Source organism: Microchirus variegatus (genome assembly GCF_963457635.1).
Source record: "Microchirus variegatus genome assembly, chromosome: 13".
Taxonomy (NCBI): Eukaryota; Metazoa; Chordata; class Actinopteri; order Pleuronectiformes; family Soleidae; genus Microchirus; species Microchirus variegatus.
Genome location: NC_139814.1, coordinates 18,329,513 through 18,344,577, shown reverse-complemented (window position 1 = coordinate 18,344,577; position 15,065 = coordinate 18,329,513). Strand labels below are relative to the sequence as shown.

Below are 15,065 nucleotides of genomic sequence, written 5' to 3'. Positions count from 1 at the left end.
GAGGAGCTTTGAGAGTGAGGAAGAATCCAGAGGGTTTTAAGGAATGAGGATTAACGAATGAGGATGTTAAATAACTGAAGAAGAAGAACTTCATGTTGCCTCTCTGAGGTTAAAAGAATTGGAACTTAGAACTGTGGAGGACAACATTGCACCTCTTCGTGTGCATCCTGCCAGAACTCGTTGAAAGAATATGAAAAAAAAAAGAATATGAAGCAACAGAAACTTTTCTAGAAGGATTTTGATTTGCGATATGAGAGGCTTTGAACTTCTGTGCTGAAGAATTTGTTAGAAGAAGAAGTGATCCAGTGATGAAATTCAAGAACTGTGAGTTAACTGTGGTTAAGAACTTTGGACTTTGGAGGGTAGCGTTGTGTCTCTCACTGTCGGAAATAATTAGAGGAAGAAGAAGAAAGATAAACAGAAGAATTCAGGCCTTTGAGGAACGTTGCTTGGTTTGAAGTAGGCATGTTCATGAAGAATGGAAAACAACAGTGTAGATTCACACTACCCAAGAGCTGGCTATAGGATCATAGGAAAACGTCTTTGTCAAGCAAAAATTATTAAGGGTGCCAAATGAAAAGGTAGAAATCAGGCCTTGGGTGACCACTTCTGTTGTCAGTGCATTTAGATGCATGTTAATAGTCCGATTTTAGTTGGACTAAGACAATAATTTGGTTTTCTTACTCGGTCCATTTTAGTCGGACTAACAACTGGATAATGTGATTCATAGTCTGATTACTCCTGCATGTACACGCTTAGTCTGGCTGGAGTTGGACCAACATTTCCTCCCTGGTCTTTGACCCAGAGGTAGAAGAAGACTACTTATGGACTGCAGTACTGTTGCCTGAAATCATAGGCTGGCAGCGTCTTTCTTTGGACAACACATCAACCGCTAAAGAGCTATCCATGCTCTATCTGATTTGACTAACATGTACAGCAGTTGCAAAACGATACAGCGCGATCCATCTCACCGCCCATCTTGCTAGCTAGTAGTATAACAACAATCAGGGCCATACGGTTGGTGTAGTGGTTAGCACTCTTGTCTGTGCAGCAAGAAGGCCTGGTCAGAACAAGGGCCTTTCTGCCCCGTGTGTGTGTGTGTGTGGGGGGGGGGGGAGTTTCCTCCGGATTCTCCAGGTTCCTTCCCGCAGTCCAAAAACATGCAATATGAAGATTAAGCAAATTGGACACTCTCAATTTGAACGTGAATGAGAGTGAATGCTTGTTTGCCCCTATGTCAGCTGAGATTGGCACAGCTCGGCTGGAGGGAGTACATGGAGCAATCTGACCTTGGTAGTGAGGGACAGTGCTATATCTCTATGTAGGCCTACTGAAGGATTTGAGTCTGGGAGGTGGACCGACTGTTTACACTCACGGTGCATTGTGGAAAACCAATTACATTGGTCACATCATGTATAAGTGGAAATGTGATTACATTATAAGGATCACTTTTAGTGAACAGGAAGTGGACGTCCATATTAAGCGTCTGGGCATTCCAGAGGTTGGTCATAATGGATGGAGACGATGGCCTAGTTCTCATGGACCACTAAATCATATCACAACATAGTATTATTATTGTTATTATTAGTATTGATATTATGATTATTATTTGTGTTTGTGACCAAATCAAGTATGACTTGTGAATATGTTAAAGAAGATATTTACTGGTGTTTTCTAAAGCTGTGGGCATGTGATAGCCTCCTACAAGAGAGAGAGAGAGAGAGAGAGGGGGAAGAGAGAAAGAGAGAGAGAGACGCGCAGAGCAGGAGCAGGGCTGCAGTCTGGATCTTGGCGTCGCACAGACACTGAGACGACGCGGTGGTGAGGCGCTGCGATAACGGGAATAAGTGCATCGCCTGTACTGTATACTCCTCTCTCTTACAAGAAGATCGCTCACTGCAGAGAACTTAAGAAGCGAGGGGTTCTCTCTTGGATCTGGATAACCGTCGCTCATCGGTCTATAATGAGTTAAAACGTGGATTATCGGTGCCACAGATGTCACTAACTGGAGATATATCACAGAGAAGGACATAAGTGCTGCGGAATAAACTGAAGGAGGGATCTCCCGTTTGTTTTCTGGTGTTTTTTTTTTTTCTTAATATATCAGTTGCATATCTGGAGTGGACGAAGGATTGACGTGTTTTTTTTTCTTCCTCTTTACGCGTGCGAGGCAGCTCAGTGTCCACTTGAATCACGTCTCTGTAAGGTTCGCCTTCCCTCCTTTCCTCTCCGTAGGTGTGAAATCTATCTTCTCAGACACAGACTCTGAACCCCTCGGTCCCCGCATGACATGGTTCAGTCCAGCTGCGAGATCCGAGCCTCCTCCATGCATTGGGATTTTTCTCAGCAGCGACACCGAGTGAATCTCCCTTTTCTGACCATCTGAGAAACTATCGCGCCTGCCACACCAGAGATACACAGCCCTGACCATGACCGCCGCTTCAGATCGGGACGCAGCACCGGGACTTGGACGGAGACCGGAATGCGCACACAGAAAAGGGAACGGAATACGGATTTTTGCTCTAATGAAGGCGGGAGTGCAGGCGCACCGTTGGAGTCAGGTGCTGTTCATATACATGGGACTGCTGGCCGCCTCAGTAAAGGGTAAGTCCCCAGTCTGTGTCGCTGACGAGATGCGAAATGCAGCAGGTTCATCACCACCACCACCACCACTTTCACCGCCTCTACCCTCCCCGATGCCCCCTGACTGAATGCAAATCAGCAGCGCACGCAAACACCCGCAGCCCGAAAGCCACATCTGCGTTATCCCTGCATCCAAAGTTATTAATAGAGGAGAGGTGCCAGGTTGGGGTTGGCTATTTTGGTGATATAGCGCATCCTCCTCCTGGAAACCGCAACTGAGCTTAGTATATGTAATTGACCGTGGCGATGATGCGCGTGTGTGTGTGTGTGTGTGTTTGTGAGAGAGGAGCACAGGTGTGTTATATGATGTTTGTGTGTTGTGTGTGAGTGGGAAAAAAAGAGGTTTTCTCAGGTGAAGAGACGTTAGTTCAGCTGCAGCAGCAGCAGCAGCAGCGTGCTCTGCTCTCATGATGAGGTGGTCAAACAGGCGGTGGATTATTGTGCAGTTCAGAGTCCATGATGGTGTGTGTGTGTGTGTGTGTGTGTGTGTGTGTGTGAGTGCTTAGACTTTCCTAAATGATAAAGATCCACCTTCTAAAGTAAACATATATGCATAACAATTTGTTTCCACTTGTATTTTCTCTCCTTACTTGAGCTCCCCCTCTCTCTGTGTGTCTTTCTATCTCACTCACTCCATATGTGTGTGTTTGTGTGGAGCCTAGTTAAGTGACTGGCTTTTCTGTCCCTGATTCGTTGCAAATGGAACCAGAGCTGGACATTCAACAGATTATCATTACTATTAATTTGCCTTCCACGTCTCTGTAACCTGGTGTAAAATAAAACTGATCCATTTATTTCCTGTAGTCATGGACACGCATTTCTAAAAAGCCTTATTTAGAGCCCATGCATGGCTTTTCGTGAACAAAAAAAAAAAAAAGCTGCAGCGTTGTGGATTTTTTCCTGAATCCTGAACAGGTCCTTTTTTTTTCTTTTTGGCAGAGAAAGCAAACCGTTTTATCACTGTCTTGGCTCCCACAGCGTGGAACGGTGACTATTTTTAGTAAAAGCCAAGAATACTGGATCTGGACCACAATGTGGATTTGACAGCGAGTCGTGGCTCATGCGCTCGCCCACTCATACCTTGGGTCGAACAGCACATTATCCACGAGTTGAGTGGGCTCATTTTTTTTTCCGCATCCAGAAAAGAAAAAAAAAGAAGAGCCCACGGTGCAATGGGCCGCGTCATCTGTGCATGAGCGTGGTTTCAAAACTCTACTCTTCTTCATCATCGGGAACACAGCTCTCACTTCATCTCCCACCATGTTACTCCCACTCTTCTCTTGATCAAACTTGTGTCGTCAACCACCCACGTGGGTTTGGTGAGATGGAGGTTTAACACACACACACACACACACACACACACACACACACACACACACACACACACACACACACACACACACACACACACACACACACACACACACACACACACACACACACACACAGTGACAAACCTCTCTTGACTCAATCACACTGACATATAAGGCCGGACAGTGTCTCCCTGTAACAACGTTGTCATTAATAAGTGCGTTTGTCGGTCTGGTGTTGCGCGTCCCTCGGTGCCGCTGTCACCAGCAGTTGCCCCGTTCTCCCATTGAGCGGCACCAGAGCCTCACAGTATACGCCGAGTGGAAGGAGATAGAAGACCTGATGGGGGCTTCGTGACATTTCTCTACATATTTAAAACCCAGTCCGACCAATTATAGACCATCCACAGTTGATTCATGTTGAGTGGGGGAAAAAAAAGGAACTGCGTCTTTCCAGGGCTGTCTTCGATAAGCACCACATATGTATGCTTTTTATATCCTCGTCATTTGACAACCAGTCTCACTTTAAACGATTCTCAGCCTCCCTTATAACCTTATTATGGTTCCCAAGGGCCACACAGACAGAGATAGAGATGTGTGTGTGTGTGTGTGTGTGAAAGCGAGAGATCTGAAAAGAGCAGTGTTGTCTCCATGGGATCAAAGCCAGCTGTCCCAGTGGACTCGTAGCTCAATAAGCGGTAATCAACCTCAATTCTATTAAACGCACTGAGGGGGAGAGAATGCAAAAAAAAAAAAAAGGCCAGTAGAAGGAGGGTGGAAAAGGACAAGAGCACAGGGGAGGCAGCAGCAGCATGTCTCTCCTCGCCGGGTTCTTGTGTCTCGACTCTCCTCCGCGCTTCATCTCCACCGCTATTAGATCATTCGTCAGCGCGGCGCATGAGACAGTCGCTCAGCACGTTTCCATTTACAAGTGAGACCACACTCTGTCGCGCCCCCCCCCCCCTCCCCCTCCCCTTTATATCGGGAGGACACAGTGTTGTGGTCATGATGAAACTTACAGCAATGCTATGAGGACCGGAGGGCTTGATGCCGCTTTTATTTTTATTTTTTTATTTTTTTTACTTCCAAGACGTTGGCACAGTCGTGAGGCTCAGAGAGAGAGAGAGCAGCCAATGACGCAGCGTGAAAAACTTCAAACACCTCACCCCCCAAAAAATACATGGGTTTAGTTTTAATATCTCGCCTCTCTGCCTTAGAAGTGGTCAGATCTGGGTCTGGATTTTTGAATAAAGAAGTTGTTTTACCATTCATTGTTCTTTAAGGTATCACTATCAACCTCCATAGATCTTATGAAATCTATTATATATATATATATATATATATACTAGAAGTAAATTACAGTGATGGCGAACCTTTGGAGCAGTGTGTATCGTGACCCTCTGTGACACCTTCAGCACCACAGACAGCGACGGGCGCAGCCGAATTCGCCTCTCAGCTGAAACCATGTTCAGCACTGTGGACAGCTCCCCCCAGTCTGCAGCGTTACACAGTCCACTTTTCTCATAATTTCCCTGCCTTTTCTTTGTATAACTCTAATTTAGGGATGGCTTGAAAACACGTTTTTTTTTCCTATGTTTCCAATACAATACCAGTATCACAGCTTTGAGTAGCCACCAGTGTATCACATGTCAATACATTCAACACATGCTTTTGCTTCAAAAACATTGTGGCCCGTGTAAATGGATGGAGAAGAAATAAACAGCCCACAGCATGACTTTGGTTAAAGACAGTTGCTGCTTTTTATGGACATTTTCTTACAATCTGTGCTCAGTGAAGCATTTGATGTTGTGTTTTTCTTGCTGTTGCTCGTTTGTTTTAATTGGATCAGATTGTAGATATGGAATTTTTTCACCAGCATAGACTTATATCAATGTTGAGCGCCAACATGTGCTATCAAATAGTTTAGTATAGTAGTAGTTATTATATACCATTCCTATTTATTTCTCCAAACTCCACTCCATGAATAACTATCATGAAGACATGTGGACGCTAAACGAGTTAGTGAACACAGCTGTTTTTAAAACCTTCATGGAAACAAGTCCGTTTCGTATGTTGATTGTTGCTCATGTGTGTTGATTATGCGTATGTGTCTCGCTTTCCTCCCCCTCCCACCTTGCCTGCTACTCTCAATCTCAAATCCTCTACTACCTGAACGCTCTGTTGCTTCCTGTCTCCCATCTGCTCTCTATATTCACAGTTGAGCAATAAAGTAGGAAATGAGAGCTGAGGAAAAAAATGACATTATCTATTTACTCAAACCTGGGAAATGTGTGGAAAGCAAAGTGCACCATTGGCCATGGTGTATCTTTTCCTACACGTGCATAGGAGAAGCAGCTGTGGCATAGGAGGGGAGTGGTGGTCGAGATGAAGATGGGAATCATGAATAGGTGCCACAGGGGAGATTATAAAAAAGCAGGATGGAACTTACTATAGAAGAGATAATAAGAGTCACAGTAGGAAGACAACTGTTGAAGTAAAGTGGCGATAAGCCGACGCTAGCTGAGAGATAATCTCGACCCTGTGTTTTTGTGCCATTTTGATTTTCTTCTGCTTAGTAAATGACCCATTTTCAAGGCTCATTTTCTTATCAGGCATCAACCAGACTCCTATTTCAACATGTAACAGCATGTAAGTGAGATGCTCGTGGGCACTTGTATCGGAGTGTTTGGAAGAGTGTGTGAGTTGAAACCCCCCCTTTCACCCGGGGATGATTAGCCGGAAGTGTTGACAAACAGGTCATTAGCTTGCTCAAAAGGGACCACTGAGAGGCACACACACACACATGCCACCACGTATGTAGCTTTCAAAGTGCTTTGTTCTTACGAGCACCCTTTATTTCCCGCTCCTACCTGCTAATGTGTCAACCTCCTCTTCTCCCTGTCTTCCCTTTGTACCTTCGAGGCCTCTTCCAGTACCTCCCTCCCTCCCTCCATCACTCCTATCACCACCTCCTTCTTTATCCATCCTTCTCTCTGGTTATTCACACAGTCATCTGTCTCCAGATGGCCAGAGCACCATCACTGTGATGCCATCACCACTGACACACTCATGCACACATTCTTCGTGAGGACACTCATGGACATAAATCAGTCCCGAGTCCATTACCCCAACCTTAACCATCACAGCTAAACTTAACCCATAACCTTAACCTTATTCTAACCCTTACACTAAAACCAAGTCTTAACCCTCAAAAAGCCCTTTAAATATACATTTCAATCAACAGTTGTTCACAACCTAATTAACTAAATCATTAAATGGTCTGTATTTATATAGTGCTTGTCTAGTCTTGATGACCACTCAAAGCTGCTTTGCACTACCGTTTTGCCATTCAGCCATTCATACGCTGCCGGCACAGCCTTCAGGAGCAACGTAGGGTTGCCCGGGGACACATCAGCATGCTAGCAGAGCCGGGAATTGAACCCACAAGCTTCGAGTTGGACGACAACTCGCTCTGCCATTGAGCTACCGTCGCTCTTGAACAGAGTTCCTTGATTGAAGGAACAACTCATTAATTCCCAATACCCCCATAGGATATTGGACAGATTTAAAATGTGCAATCCTATACAATCCAAATATCCTACGTATTGTGTGCTTCACTCAGATAATTTGTTATTGTTATCGAGTTTGTGATGTCGGTATCGGACACCAAAAGTGGTTTTGTGCCATCCCTAACAGAAAGTGACACAGTGTCACTCTCATGTCAACATAAGTGAGCGTTTGGTCAGGACATCATGTCGTCGTCCTCTTTATCACACTGGGTATCAACATTTGCATCATGCATCACCATGTGCAAGGGTGCAGCGGTCTGATGGACGTCCAATATTATCTGCTGAAAGTAAAAAAAAAAAGAAGTGACACACAAGTCAACCGCATTGCACAATATTGTGGTTTTAAAGTCACATTATTCTTTATTTAATGCACTGTAACCAAGTGAGGGCAACACTTTCATTACATTTGAGGCTAACACTTTCAAACAGAGGCATTTATATATCCAGGGGCTCAGCTTGTAAAGTCAGTAGTTCAAATAAAACACAAGTAGGGAAACAACTTGGAGGAAAACAAATGAATAATGCGACATTTTTTTTACCCCCCTTCAACTGTGACTTTCAGTGTGTCCCTGAGCCCAACATTAAAATAATAAATGTATATATTGGCTGCATGACTTATTCCTGGAGTATAAATCTCCTATGAATTCAGCACCGTTGCTCTGTTGAGGTTTGTGCTCGTGCTTCATCTTCATAATGTACTTCTGTGAGCTCTTTTGTTCAAATGCAGCCACTACGTATCGTTAGCATTTCCCGCTTCTTTAAATACACATGGCTGGTGGATTGAAGGTTGTGACAAAGCACATCATCAAGGACACGTTAATAACTCTTGAGGTGGAAGTGGTTTTTATTTGTTTTACCCCTGCTCCCACGTCTCACTATCAGCCTGGTTGTGCATGCATTCCCCGACTGTCGCTGCTGTGAAGTCGTCGTGAGGCAGGATATGTCGGGACCTTGCTTGGATGACTAAATTCTGAAATGAATGATGCAATGATAAAAAATTCAGAGCTTACATCTCCCCAAGTCAGGTGTGTGATTCATATTCTTTTCCATCTGGTGTTGTAAGACCTGAGAATTTGCTTTTACAGTGACCGTAATCCCCTCACACTGAAAGATGGATGTAAATGCCATGTTTGCCTTGTGTAGACACAAAAGCTCTGGCAGGGGGTATCTTCAGCTTCCTGATTTACACTGTTCTTATCAGATATCAGTGATCCTTCGAGATTGAAGATTAGATCCAGGAGGTATCTTTGCCATGTCCTTGACTTTTTTCTCTTCCACTCCCTCTTTAATGTACTGCATCTCTCCTTAGTCAACATATAGGTAATCTGTCAGTAGTCTTTCTCTGAAACAGGCAGAGTCATCATGTGGGGGAGGAGGGGGGGACGCGTTGTGCTGTCTTTTCCCACGTTTTGCAAAGTCCATTTTGTGTCTTGCATTAACTTCACGTTTACTTCTTTCGTGGCATCTCTGGTGTCTACTGCAGAGATGGACCTGGTGAAATTATTCAGAAAAACAGACAAGCAATGAATGCAGGGTCATGGGAAGTCAGTTTGCCTTTGTGACACATGATCAAACATAAAACTTGAAAATATGTGACAGGTGCATATGCCTCTCTGGTTGAACTGCATTAATCGTTTTGCCATTGGCTATTTTAGTCCATGCTTTTGTCACTCTCTAATCAGTGCAAGGCTCATTGTCCCAGACTCCTCACCTTCTTTAATTGATTTATTTATTTGTTTTCCTATTTTTAAAAAAAATAGATGCTGTTGCTCTCTCACCTTTTCTCTCTCCACCACGTGAAGCACAGTGTGAGCAACACCTTGTTAGACAGCCGCAACTCACTGTCAGATTTAACGACCAGACCATTGGGCAGAGTTAGCTGCAGAAGACGGGGGTTTTTGTTAACACTTGTATAGCATTTGCATGCTTGTCAATGAATATTATTATGATGCTTATTGTTATTTGCTGTGATGACCCCCACAGGGAGTAGCCAAAATAAGATTATTAAGATATTTACATGAATTAAAGCGGTATAAGAGTAGTGCGTGTCGCCGATTCATCGTGATATATCCTACATCTGACGCTTCTGAGTCTTCCTGGGGGAGCAGTTAGGATCTGGGTTGAAAGGTTTAAGTATACCACAGTAAGTTGAAGTGGGGCTGATTGATAGTCTGCGAGGATAGCCCTCATGGGATGGTCATGACCTGACCTTTGGATCAGTGCTTCCTCTCAGGTTTAGTATGCACTGCTAAGGCTATCTGACCACACTTGATGCATGTGCAGTGTGTATATATATATATTTTTTTTTCAAAGTTTGGCACAAGTTAGAGTAGCCTATATGTTGGCCCTGCAATGGACTGTTGACCTGTTTAGGATGCAGCCTGCCTTTTGCCCTATGTCAGGCTGGGATTGGCACAAACCGGCCCTGTGACTCTCATGTGGAGGATAAAGAAGTAGATGATGAATGAATGAATGAATGAATGAATGAATGAATGAATGAATGAAACGTTCACAAACACAGAATCTGCTAAAGCCAGGATGCCTAGCATGTTCAGTTAAAAAGTTAAAAAGAAGATAAATTATATACGCAGTGCTACATGAATGAAGAAGTCGGCTTGTGTTTTTAAACCCCTCCTCCTATTAAAAAAATGAATCAATAAAACATGAAAGGAAGAAATTAAATAGTAATGGCATATTTTTCATCCAAACATATGCAAAAATATTGTTTAAAACGTGCAAAAACATAGCTAAGGGTGGGATGTCCAGTATAATCACCTCATTTATTAAGCCACTGCATGACCTCACCTCATGTTGATGAGTCAGAGTCAGTCAAGTTTGTTTGAAAGCTCAAACACACAGCAGGATGTGATTAAGAATGGTTTGTCAGCATAGGCAAGGTTGAATGTAATTCCACACGCTCAGCTGTGAGCGGAATGAAAATGAGGCGGTAATTGACTTTCACTGTATCACATATTAGCATCACACATGATTGTGTTGTTTTTTTTTCACCCCCCATGAGTAGTGGAGAAACTGGAAAAGGGAACAGAAACAGTGTGGGGGCTGTAACATGCACATGTGTGAGATTAATAGTAAAGGCAGATCCATGCAATAATAAGTAACTTAAGAAACCAATTTGTCTCCATATGTGTTCTCCTCTATCCCCGTTGTCATGGAAACACCATTCAAACTTGTGTGACAGGAACAGTGAATGAGTTTCTTTGAACTGCACTCATTTCCTCCTCCCTCTTTCCTTAAAACAAAGCTTCTCCTCATCATTTCAAACATGTACACATACAAACATGAAAAAGGATACACACACACACAGCCGTAAAATTGCATTATCCCATAACCATAACAATAAATGCCCTAAGCACAATTCAAATGTAAATTTAACCAGTTCCCTAGAAATGAGGTTCTGCCTCATTAGGACCAGGTTTTGATCCCCGCAAGGATTACTGTTTCTGATGAGTACACACACACACACAGAGAAACAAACACCACTTTCTTCAGGCATTCTTCTTCTCTGTGTTGTGTGTGGGAGGCAGGCTCACCTTTATTAGTGCTGAATAACCTCTCTCTCCAGCGGAAAAAACAATGGAAGAACATGACACGTCAAGATTCCTTTGAGGGGCGGCTTTCTATTGATCAGCGTCTGTGCGTGGGCTGCTAAGGATCGGCAAAACAGCAACTTACAACGGGATTATTTGAATTTATTGACGAGAAGGGGCAGAGGAAGAAAAGCAAACAAAGAATCTGTATCACGGTTGAATCAGAGTTGTGTGTGTGTGTGTAGCTCCAAGGCTGAAATTGTGTCAAAGTAAGTGGGTGTCTTTTTGGGGGTGGGTGGCTACGTTGCAGGTCCTGTTGGCTGGCAGATAATACCACTGGTTAAATATGACCCAGCTGGAAGGAACTGCCTGCCTCCCCTGCTCTTCCTCTCTTTTTGAGAGAACAAATACTCCGTTGTGCTTTTTTTTTTCTCCAGCCCCGATAGCAGGCGAGGAGTGTGTGTGTGTGTGTGTGCTTGCAGTCGTGCAAGTGTGCATTCCTGCACGTTCGCCCTTTTTTCGTCTTTTAGCAGACACGCCTGTTCTTTGACGGTTCAAACTTTGCACGTGGGTGTTGTTTATGTTTGTACACTCGCAAATTTCACCCCCCAGCGATGTAGCTGCACTTTTTGCATTTGTATGTGCGTAAGTATGTGCCAGTCACAAGTGTGCGATGGCCGGTACATTTTTCCATACGTGTTTGTTTACTCATTCATACAGGAGGAAGCGTCCAATGCGCTTTGTTATGCAAACTCAGCATTTCTGCCTCTTAGCCTTGTAGAAAATGACCTGAGATGATAGTGGTGGGTGGAGAGAGAGTGTGGGTGAGTAAGTGGGAGAGCAAGCCTATCGCCCGTGCCTTCCGCTGCATTTGACTTGTCTGTAATGGCAGACATTGTAGTCCCCGGCCTAATGTGTTGAGGCGAGCAGGATCGCTGAGCTCGCCCATTTCCATTTTAATGGTGGCCATCTCGAGGTTAATTTGTATATGATGCGGTCAAGGCGCACTTATGAGCTGACACATCAAGAGACAAATAGTGGTATTGAGAGGATCTATGGGGCGGAAGAGTTTATCTTGCCAGCAAGGAGGCAGTTACTGACACACACACACACACACAAAATAAAACATCCCCTTTGTTTGAAGTTTATTTGTGGGGGGCACTTGCATAGCTCTGTTATTCAACCCTTTGGGGAATCACAAATAGTTCCTTGTTTGTTCCCAGAGGATGCTTTTTTGCTGTTGCCGTAGTCGCCAAAGGGGTCACACGGATGAAAATGAGGGCTAAGCTGAGCACTGTATTTTATCTTTGTGATTTTATTTATACAGCGCTGCATTATCTTGAGACACTTAACAGGTCAAGACCTTGCAGTGCGATACAAAAAAAAGCAATCGGTGACAATAAAGACGTAAAGAAAAAAAAACAATCTCTGTTCTCAACCCGACCTTGACCTGGAGAAAAATGTTCATCTGGAGAAAAACAAGAAAGAAAAGGAGAGAATAAGGAGTTATATAATAGTAGTTGTATTTGTAGTTTTAACAACTACAATAATTCCCTGTTGCCATTTGATTATTTTTAATATTTTCGCGAGTGTTGCCATGTTGCACTTTCCATTTCAGAAGCAATGTCGCAGATGCTGCGTTGTGTTTAGAAATACTGAGACACGGTGGGACCTCGCTTTAACTTCAAACAATGAGTTTCCTTCTCTGTTGTATTCATTGTGCGCAGCATGACGTTGGACGCATTTCTATAATTGAGTGCAGGAACAGGACAGTCTCTGTCCATCGTCCAAAAAGCAAACAAGACTTGCAAATAAGGGGACAAGCACAGACACAGGAAGGAATAAAGAGAAGGGAAAAAAGGAGATTTTTCAGTTCTATTTCTCCTTCTATTGTTTGTGTCCTTATTGTGTGGATGTGATGTTGGGATTATGTTCTCCGGGAGGGAATGTTCTCTCTTTGAGAGCCTCTGTAGTCAGTAGAGCATTTACATGGGGATAAGAGACACCATACTCACTTGGGGTATAAGGATTACACTCATGCATACGTGGCCAAGTCCTCCGTACACAGATGTGCACACACCTCACCACACTCGAACTTAACTAGAGTTTAGATAAAGCTCAGTCTTACTATGAAAGTCTCACTGGCTGTATGTGACCTCCACGCAGAAGGGCAACAAGATCCATATAATAGGTAAAAAAAAAGAAAGATCTCCTTTAGCAGAGCCTTCGTACCTTTTCCAACGCATTTACTCCCAGTGGCTGTTGCACTTTCTCCCGTTGACCTTCTGACTTCTAGTAAACTTTAATACGACCTCGCTTTCTTTTCTGCTGCTATTTTCTTTTTTTATTTTATTTCCCCCAGTTTGTCCCTCGTCTTCACCTTTTGCTTCTTCACATCACATTTTTCAAATCCATTTTCTCATACATCTATTTGTCTGGTCAGTCAGTCACTCAGCCTTGTGTCTCGCATCGCGTCCACCTCTGCCTCTTTCTACTCTGGTCTCTCCCCCCGTCTCCTTCCTCCGCTGTGAGGGCTTGCCATCCTACCGGTGTACAGCACTGTGACCATCGATTCATCAAAGTGTCACAGCGCACTGCAGCAGCTCTTGTACGGCTGCTACTAAACAAGTGCCCTGGCGTGGCAAACAGTAGCACCCACACACACACAAACACCTGAAGCTCTGTTCCAAGCAAGGTCATATTTTTCCCTCGTACATCCATTTGGCAGCATGCACACACCAGAGGTGGTTCTTGCCAGGTTGGACTCTGCAAGTGGCACAGTGGACTGAGCAGTGGACAACATATCTGTTGAACATCCACAGTTACCATACCGACACATTTTTTCTTAGGTCGCACTGGTGCGCCCGACATTTTGTATATGTAAGCTATGGACTCTCATCTTCCAAAATATCTTTCTGTGAAGCTGGTGTTCTCTATCCATACTTGCCCAAACTCACACTCAAGGAAGGATGACATTATGGCCAAAACCAATCAGAAACAGAGAAGGGGGCAAGTCTTTTATTGGCTCTAATCCAGATATCCCTATGTGTGTGTGTGTGTGTGTGTGTGTGTGTGTGTGTGTGTGGAGCAGTCTCAACGAATGAGACACACGGCATCATTCAAGATGATGAGAACTAGATCATAATGTGATACAGAGTCATGTGTGGCATATAGCCACCAGCTTTACCAATGGAGCTATCTGGTGCCCCATATTAAAGTATATTTAATAAGTTTGACAACCTTCTCAATATTGGACTGAACCTTATCTCAGGGAAGTTATCAAATATCAAATTGCAATGTCTGCCAGAAAAAAAACAAAAAAAAAACAGTTTTTTTTATATTTTACCCAAAATCTTTCAGCAACTAGAAGTAGTTTTCATTTTTGCTGAAACACAGTGAACCCGTTCTGTTCAATATTCATAATGGATTCACCTGAATGTTCACAATTATGACCTTCTGCTCTGATGCGGTGGCCTCGCCGGGGCTAAAACAGCACAGGCAGCAGTCTGTTTACAGGGTCTTCACAGTGTGTCACGGGGTCAACTGCAGGATGGGCTCTGTCCTGGCGGAGCTAATTTCATAATGTACCCTGGGCAAAGTAATTTAGCCCAAGCTCCAAGTGCAGATTAGTTCCCATGTTTTCAAAGCACTGAGAGTATGTCAAAATGGACATAGCCTTCCGGTCTTGAAAGTGAAAGCTGAGGAAGCAGGATAGAAGTGGCAGTTAGTGACTCTAGTGGTTGCAAAAACAACACTTTCTTCATGATGATGGTCTTAATCACTAGTTTCAGGTCTACTTCAATAGCACAAGATGTTATTTTTGAGGAAAATAGATGATAAAGCAAGTATTGTACAATAGGCGTCTGGTCACAAACAACATATAATCTGTTTTGCTGCATTTTATATGCACTGTATATCTTTACCTCAAACCTGTGGTGTCGTTGATGGTGGAAATGGAGAATCTGAGTTAATGTGACGACGACGACACAGTGCAG

At 43.7% G+C, this 15,065-nt stretch overlaps 1 protein-coding gene across 1 annotated transcript in view; it reads left to right on the top strand.

Moving 5' to 3' along the window:
* Positions 1-2,429: 2,429 nt before the first annotated feature.
* csmd2 (CUB and Sushi multiple domains 2) overlaps positions 2,430-15,065 on the top strand; it is a gene marked incomplete at both ends in the record, with an annotated part of 204,926 nt that continues 192,290 nt past the window's right edge. The window contains one exon of the mRNA XM_083900294.1: positions 2,430-2,604. Coding sequence (XP_083756420.1) covers positions 2,430-2,604 — 175 coding nt within the window. The remainder of the gene's footprint in view (positions 2,605-15,065) is intronic.